At 43.3% G+C, this 20,363-nt stretch overlaps 1 protein-coding gene across 1 annotated transcript in view; it reads right to left on the reverse strand.

The window, feature by feature from the left end:
• Window positions 1–20,363, reverse strand: part of LOC106582313 (raftlin-2) — a 43,628-nt gene that overhangs the window by 1,822 nt on the left and 21,443 nt on the right. The window contains exons 3-7 of the mRNA XM_045704811.2: window positions 13,390–13,688; window positions 5,641–5,859; window positions 2,081–2,187; window positions 1,568–1,671; window positions 740–818 (exon numbers count right to left, since the gene is read on the reverse strand). Coding sequence (XP_045560767.2) covers window positions 740–818; window positions 1,568–1,671; window positions 2,081–2,187; window positions 5,641–5,859; window positions 13,390–13,688 — 808 coding nt within the window. The remainder of the gene's footprint in view (window positions 1–739; window positions 819–1,567; window positions 1,672–2,080; window positions 2,188–5,640; window positions 5,860–13,389; window positions 13,689–20,363) is intronic.

Consider the following 20,363-nt stretch of genomic DNA (forward strand, 5'->3'; position numbering starts at 1 on the left):
TGAGTGTTTAAGGTTAAATTCAGGCATTATAGTGTAGCAATTTAAAACCTCTTAAGGATCTCTACAGATCGGTGTCCCACCCTCGGGACGGTTGAGCTAATGTGATTAGCATGACGCAAGTAACAAGAAAATGTACCATGACAAACTAATTTAACTGCACTGTCCAATTTACAGTAGCTATTAGTGAAAGAATACCATGCTATTATTTGAGGAGAGTGCACAGTTATGAACTTAGTTATTAATAAACCAATTAGGCACATTTGGGCAGTCTTGATACATTTTGAACAGAAATGTGATGGTTCATTGGGTCAGTGTAAAACTTTGCACATACACTGCTGCCATCTAGTGGCAAATCTATATTGTGCCTGGGCTTTCATTTCAAAGATGGCAAAAAAACGTTTTTAGTTTGTTTATCCTTTACCAGGTCTAATGTGTTATTCTCCTACATTCATTTCACATTTCCACAAACTTCAAAGTGTTTCCTTTCAAATGGTATTAAGAATATGCATATCCTTGCTTCAGGTCCTGAGCTACAGGCTGTTAGATTTGGGTATGTCATTTTAGGTGAAAATGAAAAGGGGCGGATCCATATTAATACAATTCATTGATTTGTATGATACATCTCACTTTGCTTTCATTTTCCACTTCCCTTTATCATAAAAAAATCCACAGGGGGGCAGTAGTCACATAGAACAAAACACTACAACAGGAAAGCTGCTAACTGAAACCAAGCCCTCACATGGTTCCTCTGTGGTATTGAAGAGGTCTTGATTGGTCTCTGTAGGAACACCACATGCTTGGTTGCCAGGTTACCATCACTAGACAAACACACAACATTACAAAAGTTTATGAAGGAAAACAGTCAAATAAGGCATGATGACCCGAGTTTGTTCTGGACCATCGGGCAGTGGTGTAAATTAAGTAGAACTTTTAAGTATTTTCACTTAAGTAGAATTTCGGGATATCTGTACTTTACTATTTATATTTGGCAACTTTTACTTCACTACATTCCTAAAGAAAACGATATACCTTTTACTCCATACATTTTCTATGACACCCAAATGTACTCGTTACATTTTGAAAGCTTAGCAGGACAAGATAATGATCAAATTCACACTTAAAGAGAACATCCCTGGTCATCTACTGCCTCTGATCTGAAGGACTCACTAACACATGCTTCGTTTCTAAATGATGTCTGAGTGTTGGAGTGTGCCTCTGGCTATCCCTAAATTAAAATAAACAAGAAAATGATGCCGTCTGGTTTGCTTAATACAAGGAATTTGAAATGATTTACACCTACTTTTGATACTTTAGTATATGTCAAACCAAATACTTAACTTTTATTCAAGTTGTATTTTACTGGGTGACTTTTACTTGAGTCATTTTCTATTAAGTTATCTTTACTTTTAGTCAAGAATGAAAATTGGGTACTTTTTCCACCACTGCCATCAGGCAACACACAAAACATTTAAGTGCAATGTCAGGTTCATCACTTGAGTACAGAGACTTGAGCCAAGACTGGTCCAACAACATTAATATCAAAATGCCCATCAATGATGTGTGTTACCTGTCATGGCGGATGATATGTGTGGGCAGGACACAGGTGAGCAGCCAGCCGAACTCAGCCAGTGTGTGAAGGAGTGGCCCGTAATCGGTCTTCACATCAGAACCCTACACAGCACAATATTGTTGTCACACACTGGATAGAGGTAATTGTTGAATGTTTTCTACACTTGTTTATCCATCTTTTTGTGTTACCATTAGGGTTGTTGACACAAACAAACAATCTCCACCCCCCACAGACATGATGCTAATCACCCACACACAAACACATAATTCTAATCTCCCCCAACACAGACAATGCTAATCTCCCCCACCACACAGTCATAATGCTAATCACTCCCCCCCCCACACACACACACACACACAATGCTAACCCCCCCCCCCCCCCCCCCCACCACACACACGTAATGCTATCCTATCACTCACTACAGGATCTTCCCTAGGGAATACCTACTGCAACACATTCACCTGTCCTCACTGACTGACCCACGCATGCACACACACACGGCTCTCTGACCTCGATGACAGTCCACTGCTCCACTACGATAGTGTCATTGGCAGGAGGGGCAGTGCTTCTCTCCTCATAGACAAACAGCCCCTCTAGTGACCTGGGCACGGGCTCACCTGACAACACACACACACACACACACCATCAGTCAGCAAACTATACTGAACTAAAATATAAACGCAACATGCAACAATTTCCAAGATTTTACAGAATTACAGTTCATATAAGGAAATCAGTCAGTTTAAATAAATAAATTAGGCCCCAATCTATGGATTTCACATTACTGGGAATACAGATATACATCTGTTGCTCACAGATACCTTAAACAAAATAATTGTAGGGGTGTGGATCAGAAAACCAGTCAGTATCTGGTGTGACCACCATTTTCCTCATGCAGCGCGACATCTCCTTCGCATAGAGTTGATCAGGTTGTTGATCAATCCAGAGCATCCCAAATATGCTCAGAGTGACGTCTGGTTAGAATCCAGGCCATGGAAGAACTGGGTCATTTTCAGCTTCCAGGAATTGTTTACAGATCCTTGCGATATGGGGCTGTGCATCATCATGCTGAAACATGAGGTGATGACACCGGATGAATGGCACGACAGGATCTCATCACGGTATCATTAAAATTTCCACCAATAAAATGCAATTTTGTTCGTTGTCCGTAGCTTATGCCTGCCCATACCATAACCCCACCATGGGGCACTCTGTTCACAACGTTGACATCAGCAAACCGCTCGCCAACACGACGCCATACAAGTAGTCTGCGGATGTGAAGCCGGTTGGACGTACTGCCAAATTCTCTAAAACGACGTTGGAGGTGGCTTATGTTAGAGAAATTAACATTACATTTTCTGGTAACAGCTCTGGTGGACATTCGTACATTCTAATTAAATACAAATGTTATTTGTCACATGTGCCGAATACAAACAACCATGAAATGCTTACTTGCAAGCCCTTAACCAACAATGCAGTTAAAAATATTTACAAAATAAACTAAAGTAAAAAATAAAATGAAAAGTAACAATAAAATAACAATACCAAGGCTATATACAGGGGGTACCGTTACCGAGTAGCCATTTGACTAATTGTTCAGCAGTCTTATGGCTTAGGGGTAGAAGCTGTTAAGGAGCCTTTTGGACCTAGACTTAGCGCTCCGGTACCATGCGGTAGCAGAGAGAACAGTCTATGACACGCCTAGTATAGAGGTCCTGGATGGCAGGAAGCACTACCCTCTGTAGTGCATTATGGTCAGATGCTGAGTAGTTGCCATACCAGGTGGTGATGCAACCGGTTAGGATGCTCTCGATAGTGCAGCTGTAAAAAAAAAAATGAGAATCTGGGGACCCATGCCAAATCTTTTCAGTATCCTGAGGGGGAATAGGCATTGTTGTGCCCTCTTCAAGACTGTCTTAGTGTGTTTGGACCATGATAGTGTTTTGTTGATGTGGACACCAAAGAACTTGAACCACTCGACCCGCTCCACAACTGCCCCATCAGGAAGTCCAGGCTCCAGTTGCATAGAGAGGTGTTAGGCCCAGGGTCCTTAGCTTAGTGATGAGCTTTGTGGGCACTATGGTATTGAACGCTGAGCTGTAGTCAATGAACAGCATTCTCACATAGGTGTTCCTTTTGTCCAGGTGGGAAAGGGCAGTGTGGTCGTGATCACACAGTCGTCCGGAACAGCTGGTGCTCTCATGCATGCTTCAGTGTTGCTTGCCTCAAAGCAAGCATAAAAGGCATTTAGCCCATCTGGTAGGCTTGTGTCACTAGGCAGCTCACGGCTGGGTTTCCCTTTCACAGACTACAAAGTTTGCAAGCCCTGCCACATCCGATGAGCCTCAGAGCCGGTGTAGTAGGATTCTATCTTAGTCCTGTATTGACGCTTTGCCTGTTTGATGGTTCGTCTGAGGGCATAGCGGAATTTCTGCCAATTGCACACTCCCTCAAAACTTGAGACATCTGTGGCATTGTGTTGTGTGACAAAACTGCACATTTTAGAGTGGGCATTTATTGTCCCCAGCACAAGATGCAGCTGTGTAATGATCATGCTGTTCAATCAGCTTCTTGATATGCCACACCTGTCAGGTGGATGGATTATCTTGGCAAAGGAGAAATGCTCACCAACTGGGATGTAAACAAATTTGCGCACAAAATTTGAGTGAAATAAGCTTTTTGTGTGTATGAAACATTTCTGGGATCTTTTATTTCAGCTGATAAAACATGGGACCAACACTTTACTTGTGTTTATATTTTTGTTCAGTGTATCAACACAACACATATCAACCAGAAAACATAAAATCATACATAATCTGAGTTACACGAATGCAATCGGTGGACAGATGTGCATCACCAGATACCTTGTGTGATGTATTGTTGTCTCTACCTTCTTGCCCTTTGTGCTGTTGTCTGTGCCCAATAATGTTTATACCATGTTTTGTGCTGCTACCATGTTGTTATGTTGTGTTATCATGCTGTCTTAGGTCTCTCTTTATGTAGTGTTGTCTCGTTGTGATGTGTTTTGTCCTATATTTATATTGTATTTATTTGTATATTTTTAATCCCAGCCCCCGTCCCCGCAGGAGGTCTTTTGCCTTCTGGTAGGCCGTCATTGTAAATAAGAATTTGTTCTTAACTGACTTGCCTAGTTAAATAAAGGTGAAATAAAATACCTTAACAATAACTGCTGAACTGCAACGTGAACAATGCTCTGCGAGGCAGGGAATTCTAGTCAGTACTGAAAGTATGTCATTGGAATGACAATGAGCTAGTTAAAGACATGAAGAAGTAGGCTGTATGTGAGCGAGAGACCCCCGTGTGCTATATTCTCAGGCCCCAGATGTCTACAAATGATGTGGATTTTATGCTGCCAGTCTATGGTGCAACAAGAAGCCAGGTTGGGAAGAGAGCTCCAAATATAGCCACAGTGGGAGAAGAGGAAGGGAGGGGGAAGAAAAGGAGGAGGAGGGAGAGAGAAGGGAGAAAGAGGGGAGGGAGCGAGAAGGAGGAGAGAGCAGGAGGAGGAGGGATAGAAGGGGGAGGAGAAGGGAGAGAAGGAGCAGGGACTGGGAAACAGGAAGTGACTGATCCGTGGGATGAAGGAGGCGGGGAGACAAAACACAACAGATTTCTGAAAAGACAATAATGGATAGAGTAGCAGAATGAGAGAAGGATGATTGAGAAAGATATGGATTCACAAGAGATGGATGAGGACAAAGTGTCCTTAATCTCTCTTTAATCCCATCCTCTCTTCCAGAGAAGTAAACTGTAATAGGATGTTGGCCTATCATTGCTCTTTGCTGGAGACCTTACAACTCCAAGATGTCACAGCATGCACGTTGTTTTTACTTTCTAAGCCTAATGTGGCTGTCACTACAGAAGAGTTATACATGCCACTACTACACAGTAGTTCCTAGGCTCGTTTTCTCAGAGTACGATTGCTGATCTAAGTTTAGTTGTAACTTGTGAATCATAATGAATAGGTTAACGTGTATGAGGGGGCACGGATGTACATGCATCTTACATTCACCTTAGAAGTCTCTTTATATCTTAGTATTTGACAGTACCTTTGGGTGTGTCCCAGTACACAAACGAGTCCACCAATGACCAGCCTTTGCGGTAGTAGGCTGCAGTCAGCTCCAGCCAATCAGCCTCCAGCGAGCTGACCATCTGACCCTTCCTGGACACACGCATGGACAGCGCCCCCTGGTGGTACTGGCAGGCCAGCGCGTCCAGCGGAGCACATCCTGGTGCCCACGAGTGGAAAAACACCAGCAACTTCAGGTCTGAGAGATGGGGAGGAGGTAAGGATGGAGAGAGAGATGCTCAACATGCTTGGTGATGGTCCAGGCCTAAACCACACAAAATAACACTAGACACTATGGAACACAAAGCTTTTATTGTCTCATCCTGGAATATACAAGGTCTGAGGTCATCTGCCTTTGACCTAAAGAGCAGGAACCAGACTTCATCAAATAAATTGGAAATACAGACATTGTCATACTACAAGAAACATGGTATAAAGGAGACGGACCCACTGGTTGCCCTCTAGGTTACAGAGAGCTGGTAGTCCTATCCACCAAACTACCAGGTATGAAACAGGGAAGGGACTCGGGGGGGTATGCTAACGTGGTAAGGGCAGACCTAACCCACTCTATTAAATGAGTCAAAACAGGAACATTTTACCTCTGGCTAGAAATTAAAAAGGAAATGATCTCAACAGAGAAAAATGTCCTCATGTGTGCTACCTATATCCCCCCAATAGCATCTCCATACTTTATCAATGACAGCTTCTCCATCCTAGAGGGGGAGATCAACCATTTCCAGGCCCAGGAACATGTACTAGTCTGTGGCGACCTAAATGCCAGAACTGGACAAGAACCCGACACCCTCAGCACACAGGGGGATAACCACCTGCCTGGAGGTGACAGCATTCCCTCCCCCAAATGCCCCCTAGGACACAACTACAACAACATAATCAACAAAAACGGGTCACAACTCCTGCAGCTCTGTCAGACGTTGGGTATGTACATAGTTAATGGTAGGCTTCGAGGGGACTCCTATGGTAGGTACACCTATAGCTCATCTCTTGGCAGTAGTACTGTAGACTACTTTATCACTGACCTCAACCTAGAGTCTCTTAGGGGTGTCAGTGGACTGACTGAACGCTCTATCAGATCACAGCAAAATCACACTACTTACATTTACATTTAAGTCATTTAGCAGACGCTCTTATCCAGAGCGACTTACAAATTGGTGCATTCACCTTATGATATCCAGTGGAACAACCACTTTACAATAGTGCATCTAAATCTTTTAAGGGGGGGGGGGGTTAGAAGGATTACTTTATCCTATCCTAGGTATTCCTTAAAGAGGTGGGGTTTCAGGTGTCTCCGGAAGGTGGTGATTGACTCCGCTGTCCTGGCGTCGTGAGGGAGCTTGTTCCACCATTGGGGTGCCAGAGCAGCGAACAGTTTTGACTGGGCTGAGCGGGAACTGTGCTTCCTCAGAGGTAGGGGGGCCATGCTTGAACAGAGCTATGCTCAATCATGAGGCATCAAAGCCAAAGGAACTGAATATTAAGACATTCTATAGATGGAAGGAAAATATTGTGGAAAACAATTAAGCAACAACAAATTCAACCCCTTCTTGACACTTTCCTGGAGAAAAGGTTTCACTGTAATAATGAAGGTGTAAACAGCAGTAGAAAACCTAAACAGTATATTTGACCTCTCAGCTTCACTATCAAATCTAACAATGTCAAGCAGACAACCTAAGAAAATGAACAACTATGACAAATGGTTTGATGAAGAATGCAAAAACCTAAGAAAGAAATTGAGAAACCTATCCAACCACAAACAGACGCAGAAAACTTGAGCCTACGCCGTCACTATGGTGAATCACTAAAACAATACAGAAATACACCACGGAAAAAGAACAGCACGTCAGAAATCAGCTAAATATAATTGACGAATCCATAGACTCTAACCACTTCTGGGAAAATCTAAACAAACAACAACACGAAGAGTTCTATCCAAAACAGAGATGTATGGATAAACCACTTCTCCAATCATTTTGGCTCTATAACAAAGAACAAACAGCAAAAACCTATACAAGATCAAATATACATCTTAGAATCAACTATTAAAGACTACCAGAACCCAGTAGATTCTCCAACTACATTAAATGAACTACAGGACAAAATAGAAACCCTCCAACCCAAAAAGGCCTGTGGTGTCGATGTTATCCTAAATTAAATGATAAAATATACTGACCACAAATTCCAATTGGCTATACTTGAACATCATCCTCAGCTATGGCATCTTCCCCAATATTTAGAACCAGGGACTGATCACCCCAATCCACAAAAGTGGAGACAAAGTTGACCCCAATAACTACCATGGGATATGCGTCAAGAGCAACCATGGGAAAATCCTCTGCATTACCATTAACAGCAGACTCATACATTTCCTCAGCGAAAACAATGTACTAAGCAAAATGTCAAATTGGCTTTTTATCAAACGACCATATGACAGAGCACGAATTCACCCTGCACACCCTAATTGACAAACAATCCAAAACAAAAGTGAAGTCTTCTCATGCTTTGTTGATTACAAAAAAGCTTTTGACTCAATTTGGCATGAGGGTCTGCTATACAAATTGATTGAAAGTGGTGTTGGGGAAAAATATACAACATTATGAAATCCATGTACACAAACAACGGTGTGCGGTTAAAATAGACAAAAAAAAAAAAACATTTCTTTCCACAGGACCGGGGGGTGAGACAGGGATGCAGCTTAAGCCCCATCCTCTTCAACATATATACAGTTGAAGTCAGAAGTTTACATACACCTTAGCCAAATACATTTAAACTCAGTTTTTCACAATTCCTAAAACGTAATTCTAGTAAATATTCCCTGTTTTAGGTCAGTTAGGATCACCACTTTATTTTAAGAATGTGAAATGTCAGAATAATAGTAGAGAGAATGATTTATTTCAGCTTTTATTTCTTTCATCACACTCCCAGTGGGTAAGAAGTTTACATACACTCAATTAGTATTCGGTAGCATTGCCTTGAAATTGTTTAACTTGGGTCAAATGTTTTGTGTAGCTTTCCACAACCTTCCCACAATAAGTTGTGGGAATTTTGGCCCATTCCTCCAGACAGAGCTGGTGTAACTGAGTTAGGTTTGTAGGCCTCCTTGCTCCCATACGCTTTTTCAGTTCTGCCCACAAGTTTTCTATGGGATTGAAGTCAGGGCTTTGTGATGGCCACTCCAATACCTTGACTTTGTTGTCCTTAAGCCACTTTGCTTCAACTTTGGAAGTGCGCTTGGGGTCATTGTCCATTTGGAAGACCCATTTTGCGACCAAGCTTTAACTTCCTGACTGATGTCTTGAGATGTTGCTTCAATATATCCACATACTTTTCCCTCCTCATGATGCCATCTATTTTGTGAAGTGCACCAGTCCCTCCTGCAGCAAAGCACTCCCACAGCATGATGCTGCCACCCCGTGCTTCACGGTTGGGATGGTGTTCTTTGGCTTGCAAGACTCAGTTCTGCCCACAAATTTTCTATAGCCTATCAGAAGCTTTTAAATCCATGACATCATTTTCTGGAATTTTCCAAGCTGCTTAAAGACACAGTCAACTTAGTGTATGTAAACATCTGACCCACTGGAATTGTGATACAGTGAATTATAAGTGAAATAATCTGTCTGTAAACAATTGTTGGAAAAATTACTTGTGTCATGCACAAAGTAGATGTCCTAACTGACCTGCCAAAACTATAGTTTGTTAACCTCTATGGGCTAGGTGGGACGCAAGCGTCCCACCCGTGGTGCACTCCATCAACAGCAGGTGCATTTTAAAAGCGGCAAATTTGAATCCAAATAAATGTCAAAATTCAAATTTTTCAAACATACAACTATTTTACACCCTTTGAAAGATAAACATCTCCTTAATCTAACCACGTTTTACGATTTCAAAAAGGTTTTACGGCGAAAGCATAAATTTAGAGTATGTTAGGACAGTACATTTACAAGAGTTGTGTGTAATGTTGTGCCAATTCAAAGACAGGCGTCACCAAAACCATAAAATCAGCTAAAATTATGCACTAACCTTTTACAATCTCCAACAGATGACACTCCTAGGACATTGTGTTAGACAATGCATGCATTTTTAGTTCTATCAAGTTCATATTTATATCCAAAAACAGCGTTTTACTGTGGCGTTGATGTTCAGGAAATCGTTTCCCTCCAATAACCGGCATTCAAGTCAGCACCACAAATTAAATAATTAAAATTAGAAAACATTGGTAAAATATTATATTGTCATTTAAAGAATTATAGATTTACATCTCTTGAACGCAATCAACTTGCCAGATTTAAAAATAACCTTACTGGGAAATCACACTTTGCAATAATCTGAGCACTGCGCCCAGAAAAATACGCGTTGCGATACAGACTAGCCGCCATGTTGGGGAGATCTAAAATCGAAAATACTATGTAAATAATCCATTACCTTTGATTCTCTTCATCAGATGTCACTTCCAGGTATCACAGGTCCATAACGAATGTAGTTTTGTTCAAAAAAGCTCATCATTTATGTCCAAAAATCTCCGTCTTGTTAGCACATGATCTAAGCCCGCCGGACTTCACTTCATGAACGAGGGGAAAAAATATATTTACGTTCGTTCAAACATGTCAAACGTTGTATAGCATAAATCATTAGGGCCTTTTTTAACCAGAACATGAATAATATTCAAGGTGGACGAATGCATTCTCTTTTATAACGTATTGGAACGAGGGTACCCAACATGAACTCGCGCGCCAGGTGTCTAATGGGCCATCATCGTTCCATGGCTCTTGTTCGGTCAGATCTCCCTCCAGAAGACTCAAAACACTTTGTAAAGGCTGGTGACATCTAGTGGAAGCAATAGGAAGTGCCAAAATATTCCTCAGCCCCTGTGTTTTTCAATGGCATAGGTTTAAAGGTAATACAACACATCAGGTATCCACTTCCTGTCAGAATCTGTCTCAGGGTTTTGCCTGCCAAATGAGTTCTGTTATACTCACAGACACCATTCAAACAGTTTTAGAAACTTTAGGGTGTTTTCTATCCATATATAATAAGTATATGCATATTCTAGTTACTGGGTAGGATTAGTAACCAGATTAAATCGGGTACATTTTTTTATCCAGCGGTGCAAATACTGCCCCCTAGCCCTAACAGGTTAACAAGAAATTTGTGGAGTGGTTGAAAAACGAGTTTTAATGACTCCAACCTAAGTGTATGTAAACTTCCGACTTCAACTGTGTCAACGAATTGGCGAGGGCACATTAGAAAAGTCTGCAGCACTCTACTGGAATCTGAAGCCAAATGTCTACTGTTTGATGATGAACTGGTGCTTCAGTCCCCGAACCAAGGAGGGCCTACAGCAGCACCTAGATGTTCTGCACAGATTCTGTCAGACCTGGGCCCTGACAGTAAATGTCAGTAAAATAAAAATAATGGTGTTCCAAAAAAGGTCCAGTTGCCAGGACCACAAATACAAATTCCATCTAGACACCGTTGCCCTAGAGCACACAAAAAAATTATACATACCTCAGCGCCACAGGTAACTTAGGATCTGGCTAAAAATACTTGAATCAGTTATAGAATCCATTGCTCTTTATGGTTGTGAGGTCTGGGGTCCGCTCACCAACCATGAATTCACAAAATGAGACAAACACCAAATTGAGACTCTGCATGCAGAATTCTGCAAAATATCCTCTGTGTACAACGTGAACACCAAATAATGCATGAAGAGCAGAATTAGGCCGATACCCGCTAATTATCAAAATCCAGAAAAGAGCAGTTTATAATTCTATAATGACCTAAAAGGAAGCGATTCCAAAACCTTCCATAACAAAGCCATCACCTACAGATAAATTAACTTGGTGAAGCGCCCATTAGCAAGCTGGTCCTAGGGCTCTGTAAACAAACATAAACAGACCCCACAGAGCCCCAGGACAGCAACACAATTAGACCCAACCAAATCATGAGAGAAAAAAAAGAAGAATTCTTTCCAATGTGTCAAGGAATTAATAAAAAAAACTGAGCAAACTAGAATGCTATTTGGTCCTAAACAGAGAGTACACAGTGGTAGAATACCTGACCACCGTGACTGACACAAAATTAAGGAAATCTTTGACTATGTTCAGACTCAGTGAGCATAGCCTTGCTATTGAGAAAGGCTGTCGTAGGCAGACCTGGCTCTCAAGAGAAGACAGGCTATGTGCACACTGCCCACAAAAGGAGGTGGAAACTGAGCTGCACTTCCTAACCTCCTGCCAAATGTATGACCATATTAGAGACACATATTTCCCTCAGATTACACAGACCCACAAAGAATTTGAAAACAAATTCAATTTTGATAAACTCCCATATATATATACACATATACACATATTGGGTGAAATACCACAGTGTGCCATCACAGCAGCAAGATTTGTGGCCTGTTACCACAAGAAAAGGTCAACCAAGGTCAACCAGTGAAGAACAAACACCACTGTAAATACAACCTATATTTATGTTTATTTATTCTATTTGCACCTCATTACAACACTGTATAATGATATGACATTTGAAATGTCTTTACTCATTTGGAATGTTTGTGAGTGTAATGTTTATTGTAGATTTTGTATTGTTTATTTCACTTTTGTTTATTATCTATTTCACTTGTTTGGCAATGTAAACATATGTTTCCCATGCCAATAAAGCCCCTGAAATTGAATTGAAAAGTTGAATTTAGAGGGTGCAGGGAGGGAGGGGTGGAAAGAGAGAGAGAGAGAGAGAGAGAGGGAGGGGTGGAAAGAGAGAGAGAGAGAGAGAGAGAGGGGTGGAAAGAGAGAGAGAGAGGGGTGGAAAGAGAGAGAGAGAGAGAGGGGTGGAAAGAGAGAGAGAGAGGGGTGGAAAGAGAGAGAGAGAGAGAGAGAGGGGTGGAAAGAGAGAGAGAGAGAGAGAGGGGTGGAAAGAGAGAGAGAGAGAGAGAGAGGGGTGGAAAGAGAGAGAGAGAGAGAGAGGGGTGGAAAGAGAGAGAGGGGTGGAAAGAGAGAGGGAGGGGTGGAAAGAGAGAGAGAGAGGGAGGGGTGGAAAGAGAGAGAGGGAGGGGAAGAGAGAGAGGGAGGGGAAGAGAGAGAGGGAGGGGAAGAGAGAGAGGGAGGGGAAGAGAGAGAGGGAGGGGAAGAGAGAGAGTAGAGAGACAAAAGAGTCAGATCAATCTGCCAGTTCAAGCCATCACGGAGGAGAACAAGAAGGCTAGATAAAACACAGTCAATGAGGTTATGGGAACTATAACGTGAACTCAACTCGCTCTGCTTAGGACAAGGACATGTCAGTCTGTATGGTTGTCTCTGTGGTGAGGAGTTGTGCCCTGCTTGGTGGGTAAGAGTTGGTGCTGACTGATAGTCCTGGGGCAGGAAAGGCCACACAACACAGAGTTCAACTGAACTACACTGACAGACTGGAGGAGAGGGGGATAAGAGGAGGATGAGTAGAGTGTTGAAGTGTGGCTGTGATGATGGGTTCAGCATGTTGAGGGTGTGTGGAGAGCTGATATAACCCACATGTCAACCTTGTTCAGGAGAGGAGACAGATGAGAGGAGAGAACTAGTCTCGCATTGCCGTCCTTCAAAGTCATGAGAAAGTGGAAGCCTGGGAGCTGAAGCAAGAAGAGAACAGAAAAGAGGAGGAAAGGAAAGACGAGAAGAGGAAAGGAAAGGAGAGAAGACGAGACCCGGGACGAGAAGAGACAAGAAAAACAGAATCTCACCAGGGCTGTAGGTAGGGCTGTGCTCCTCCAGGTCTCTGTCTCCATCACCAGGAGGGGTACATGGAGGAGTGCGTGGGAGGGATCGGCAGCCCCTCCTGGGGCTAGGCATCCTATCGTTACTGCCCCCTCCTCCAGCCGGCTGGAGCACCGAGCCCACAAACCTCACGCCCCCCCGGGCACTACTGTTCACTCTGTCGATCAGTGCTCTAACATTGTCACCCGTCAGAGACTGTCCTGTGATAGGCCACTCCTCCACCCTCAACACCGGAACACTGTGACCCATGGACACCGCCTGCTTGCTAGGAGACAGAGAAGAGAGGAGAGAATGTCAAATAAATTAAAAGAGATATTCAGACAGGTTCAAACTGTGAATCACTAATTATCACAAGCGGAATACAGGTAATTCATTGATCATTCCTGTGTTTTGACTGATAGCTACTCTGAGTCTGTAAAGAGCTGTATGATTACTTTGGTAAATGGTGTCACGCTACGGAGCCCTGTCCAGCTGGAGAGTTCATACTTGTTTGTCAGTGTTTGCACAAAACGCCTACTTTCTAAGCATTACATAAAAAGGACAAACAACCATACTACACATGTAGTGTATATACACTGCAGTATATTTATATTCAAATAAAATACCCTTAAATTTTAATCATATTAATGAAATTTAACAATATTACAGGTATGACAATAACACAGGAGGCACCATGTGTGAGGTTCTGCAAGCCTATTGAGAGAGATGTTGTCAGAGTAAATTTCTACCCAATGGCAACCCCTGCAGCTGAAAGCCCCCAAAACATCCTCTCCAAAAGTGTCCTCTGCCCCCTCCTCCTTAAACAGAATTCTGACCTCCCACTGACACTGCATTAAATATGCAGCTACATCTATCATTCATCTAAACTCAGCAAAAAAATAAACGTCCTCTCACTGTCAACTGCGTTAATTTTCAGCACACTTAACATGTGTAAATATTTGTATGAACATAACATTCAACAACTGAGACAAAAACTGAACAAGTTCCACAGACATGTGACTAACAGAAATTGAATAATGTGTCCCTAAACAAAGGGGGGGTCAAAATCAAAAGTAACAGTCAGTATCTGGTGGGGCCACCAGCTGCATTAAGTACTGCAGTGCATCTCCTCCTCATGGACTGTACCAGATTTGCCTGTTCTTGCTGTGAGATGTTACACCACTCTTCCACCAAGGCACCTGCAAGTTCCCGGACATTTCTGGGGGGAATGGCCCTAGCCCTCACCCTCCGATCTAACAGGTCCCAGACGTGCTCAATGGGATTGAGATCTGGGCTCGTTGCTGGCCATGGCAGAACACTGACATACCTGTCTTGCAGGAAATCACGCACAGAACGAGCAGTATGGCTGGTGGCATTGTCATGCTGGAGGGTCATGTCAGGATGAGCCTGCAGGAAGGGTACCACATGAGGGAGGAGGATGTCTTCCCTGTAACGCACAGCGTTGAGAATGCCTGCAATGACAACAAGCTCAGTCCAATGATGCTGTCGCACACTGCCCCAGACCATGACGGACCCTCCACCTCCAAATCGATCCCGCTCCAGAGTACAGGTCTCGGTGTAACGCTCATTCCTTCGGCGATAAACGCGAATCGGACCATCACCCCTGGTTAGACAAAACCGCGACTCATCAGTGAAGAGCACTTTTTGGCAGTCCTGTCTGGTCCAGCGACGGTGGGTTTGTGCCCATAGGCGACGTTGTTGCCGGTGATGTCTGGTGAGGACCTGCCTTACAACAGGCCTACAAGCCCTCGGTCCAGCCCTCTCAGCCTATTGTGGACAGTCTGAGCACTGATGGAGGGATTATGCGTTCCTGGTGTAACTCGGGCAGTTGTTGTTGCCATCCTGTACCTGTCCCGCAGGTGTGATGTTCGGATGTACCGATCCTGTGCAGGTGTGTTGTTACCCGTGGTCTGCCACTGCGAGGACGATCAGCTGTCCGTCCTGTAGCGCTGTCTTGGGCGTCTCACAGTACAGACATTGCAATTTATTGCCCTGGCCACATCTGCAGTCCTCATGCCTCCTTGCAGCATGCCCCTTGCAGCATGCCTAAGGCACATTCACGCAGATGAGCAGGGACCCTGGGCATCTTTCTTTTGGTGATTTTCAGAGTCAGTAGAAGGCCTCTTTAGTGTCCTATGTTTTCATACATGTGACAATTGCCTACTGTCTGTAAGCTGTTAGTGTCTTAACGGCCGTTCCACAGGTGCATTTTCATTAATTGTTTATGGTTCATTGAACAAGCATGGGAAACAGTGTTTAAACCCTTTACAATGAAGATCTGTGAAGTGGATTTTTACGAATTACTTTTGAAAGACAGGGTCCTGAAAAAGGGACGTTTCTTTTTTTGCTGAGTTTATTTCCCAGGTTGGTTGGGTTAAGGTGGGTGGCATGTTTCAATACTGAGCTCAGATACATTAAGGGTTGGGTGGGGGGTTAAGGCGTCAGCATGCTTCAGTTCAGCTGGCACCTAGCCCAACTCGTCAAGCTAAACCGAACAAGTGTGCTCGCATATTCCCTTAAAAGACCTTCGCTTGAAAAACGAGAAAAAAGCGGCAAAAGTACCGTTTGTCAATTTTGAGACGCCGTAGCCAGTATACACTTCCTCCGAATAGTATGAATTAAATAGGAGATAACTCAAGTAATCTGCCATAAATCTTTGCGCTTTTGCCGAGGAGATCTTAGTTGCGCAATTTGACATCTAACTAAGATGTTTGGTGCAGTATTTCTCAATTAAATTATTTGCATGAAAACGAGTCGTTTATCACTGAATGACAACAGATTCCCTACTGTTGACCAATCACAGACGAAGGGGCATAGATGTTGGCGCCGAACTTAAGCTTTTCTCCTGCATTCTGTCGAGTGTGTGTGTGTGTCACCTGCATTCTGTCGAGTGGTTTCCTGTTTCCGGTCACAACTTGCAGACTTGTTTACGCTGCTGTGCGTTTTGTTGCCGATCTTACTTTGCTACCTGACGGTTTTTACTTTTTCATTACCGTATATTTTTACTTTTTCCCTCACTCAACTTTTTTCATTCAACTTTTTCACCCCGGAGGTTTTATCTGGACATGGTTCGTCAGGACTTCAAACAGCCGAAGCTAAGTAACATTAACATGATGCCTTCTAATTGCAGTCGTTGTACTTATAATATACAGGAGAACGATCGCCTTACGGCAAGGATAGCTGTGTTGCAAGCCCAGCTTCAGACGCAATCGTTAGGCAAGGGCAATTTCAGTGTAGGAAAGGATGAAACAGCGTCTGTGCCACCAGTAAGTAGAGATACTAACGTTAGTATAAACCCCCTCGCACGGTCCCCGCAGCCGGACATCTTTCTCATGGCTTCTGGAGGGAAACGCTGTAGGAATGCTCAACCGGTGTCGCTTATTCAGCCGACAGAAACTTTCAACCGGTTCTCCCCATTAAGCGAGTCGGAGGCCGAGACTTCTCTGGTCTCTACTCCTCCCGTTGTGGGGTCTGAGACGCCGACGGCTCCCACCATTAGCTCTGACAAATTGAAAACCCTAGTCATTGGTGACTCCATTACCCGCAGTATTAGACTTAAAACCAATCATCCAGCTATCATACACTGTTTACCAGGGGGCAGGGCTACCGACGTTAAGGCTAATCTAAAGACGGTGCTGGCTAAGGCTAAAACTGGCGAGTGTAGAGAGTATAGAGATATTGTTATCCACGTCGGCACCAACGATGTTAGGATGAAACAGTCAGAGGTCACCAAGCGCAACATAGCTTCAGCGTGTAAATCAGCTAGAAAGATGTGTCGGCATCGATTAATTGTCTCTGGCCCCCTCCCAGTTAGGGGGAGTGATGAGCTCTACAGCAGAGTCTCACAACTCAATCGCTGGTTGAAAACTGTTTTCTGCCCCTCCCAAAATATAGAATTTGTAGATAATTGGCCCTCTTTCTGGGACTCACCCACAAACAGGACCAAGCCTGGCCTGTTGAGGAGTGACGGACTCCATCCTAGCTGGAGGGGTGCTCTCATCTTATCTACGAACATAGACAGGGCTCTAACTCCTCTAGCTCCACAATGAAATAGGGTGCCGGCCAGGCAGCAGGCTGTTAGCCAGCCTGCCAGCTTAGTGGAGTCTGCCACTAGCACAGTCAGCGTAGTCAGCTCAGCTTTCCCCATTGAGACCGTGTCTGTGCCTCGATCTAGGTTGGGCAAAATTAAAAATGGCGGTGTTCGCTTTAGCAATCTCACTAGCATAAAGACCTCCTCCATTCCTGCCATTATTGAAAGAGATTGTGATACCTCACATCTCAAAATTGGGTTACTTAATGTTAGATCCCTCACTTCCAAGGCAGTTATAGTCAATGAACTAATCACTGATCATAATCTTGATGTGATTGGCCTGACTGAAACATGGCTTAAGCCTGATGAATTTACTGTGTTAAATGAGGCCTCACCCCCTGGTTACACTAGTGACCATACCCCCCGTGCATCCGGCAAAGGCGGGGGTGTTGTTAACATTTACGATAGCAAATTTCAATTTACAAAAAAAAAAACAATGACGTTTTCGTCTTTTGAGCTTCTAGTCATGAAATCTATGCAGCCTACTAACTCACTTTTTATAGCTACTGTTTACAGGCCTCCTGGGCCATATGCAGTGTTCCTCACTGAGTTCCCTGAATTCCTATCGGATCTTGTAGTCATAGCAGATAATATTCTAATTTTTGGTGACTTTAACATTCACATGGAAAAGTCCACAGACCCACTCCAAAAGGCTTTCGGAGCCATCATCGACTCAGTGGGTTTTGTCCAACATGTCTCTGGACCTACTCACTGCCACAGTCATACTCTGGACCTAGTTTTGTCCCATGGAATAAATGTTGTGGATCTTAATGTTTTTCCTCATAATCCTGGACTATCGGACCACCATTTTATTACGTTTGCAATCGCAACAAATAATCTGCTCAGACCCCAACCAAGGAGCATTAAAAGTCGTGCTATAAATTCTCAGACAACCCAAAGATTCCTTGATGCCCTTCCAGACTGCCTCTGCCTACCCAAGGACGTCAGAGGACAAAAATCAGTTAACCACCTAACCGAGGAACTCAATTTAACCTTGCGCAATACCCTAGATGCAGTTGCACCCCTAAAAACTAAAAACATCTGTCATAAGAAACTAGCTCCCTGGTATACAGAAAATACACGAGCTCTGAAGCAAGCTTCCAGAAAATTGGAACGGAAATGGCGCCACACCAAACTGGAAGTCTTCCGACTAGCTTGGAAAGACAGTACCGTGCAGTATCGAAGAGCCCTCACTGCTGCTCGATCATCCTATTTTTCCAACTTAATTGAGGAAAATAAGAACAATCCGAAATTTCTTTTTGATACTGTCGCAAAACTAACTAAAAAGCAGCCTTCGCAAATGGAGGATGGCTTTCACTTCAGCAGTAATACATTTATGAACTTCTTTGAGGAAAAGATCATGATCATTAGAAAGCAAATTACAGACTCCTCTTTAAATCTGGGTATTCCTCCAAAGCTCCATTGTCCTGAGTCTACACAACTCTGCCAGGACCTAGGATCAAGGGAGATACTAAAGTGTTTTAGTACTATATCTCTTGACACAATGATGAAAATAATCATGGCCTCCAAACCCTCAAGCTGCATACTGGACCCTATTCCAACTAAACTACTGAAAGAGCTGCTTCCTGTGCTTGGCCCTCCTATGTTGAACATAATAAACGGCTCTCTATCCACCGGATGTGTACCAAGCTCACTAAAAGTGGCAGTAATAAAGCCTCTCTTGAAAAAGCCGAATCTTGATCCAGAAATTATAAAAAACTATCGGCCTATATCGAATCTTCCATTCCTCTCAAAAATTTTAGAAAAAGCTGTTGCACAGCAACTCACTGCCTTCCTGAAGACAAACAATGTATACGAAACGCTTCAGTCTGGTTTTAGACCCCATCATAGCACTGAGACTGCACTTGTGAAGGTGGTAAATGACCTTTTAATGACGTCAGACCGAGGCTCTGCATCTGTCCTCGTGCTCCTAGATCTTAGTGCCGCTTTTGATACCATCGATCACCACATTCTTTTGGAGAGATTGGAAACCCAAATTGGTCTACATGGACAAGTTCTGGCCTGGTTTAGATCTTATCTGTCGGAAAGATATCAGTTTGTCTCTGAATGGTTTGTCCTCTGACAAATCAATTGTACATTTCGGTGTTCCTCAAGGTTCCGTTTTAGGACCACTATTGTTTTCACTATATATTTTACCTCTTGGGGATGTCATTCGAAAACATAATGTTAAATTTCACTGCTATGCGGACGACACACAGCTGTACATTTCAATGAAACATGGTGAAGCCCCAAAATTGCCCTCGCTAGAAGCCTGTGTTTCAGACATAAAGAAGTGGATGGCTGCAAACTTTCTACTTTTAAACTCGGACAAAACAGAGATGCTTGTTCTAGGTCCCAAGAAACAAAGAGATCTTCTGTTGAATCTGACAATTAATCTGGATGGTTGTACAGTCCTCTCAAATAAAACTGTGAAGGACCTCGGCGTTACTCTGGACCCTGATCTCTCTTTTGAAGAACATATCAAGACTGTTTCAAGGACAGCTTTTTTCCATCTACGTAACATTGCAAAAATCAGAAACTTTCTGTCCAAAAATGACGCAGAAAAATTAATCCATGCTTTTGTTACTTCTAGGCTGGACTACTGCAATGCTCTACTTTCCGGCTACCCGGATAAAGCACTAAATAAACTTCAGTTAGTGCCAAATACGGCTGCTAGAATCCTGACTAGAACCAAACAATTTGATCATATTACTCCAGTGCTAGCCTCCCTACACTGGCTTCCTGTTAAGGCAAGGGCTGATTTCAAGGTTTTACTGCTAACCTACAAAGCATTACATGGGCTTGCTCCTACCTATCTTTCCGATTTGGTCCTGCCGTACATACCTACAC

The sequence above is a fragment of the Salmo salar genome, chromosome 21 (assembly GCF_965601325.2).
Source record: "Salmo salar chromosome 21, fSalSal1, whole genome shotgun sequence".
Classification (NCBI taxonomy): Eukaryota; Metazoa; Chordata; class Actinopteri; order Salmoniformes; family Salmonidae; genus Salmo; species Salmo salar.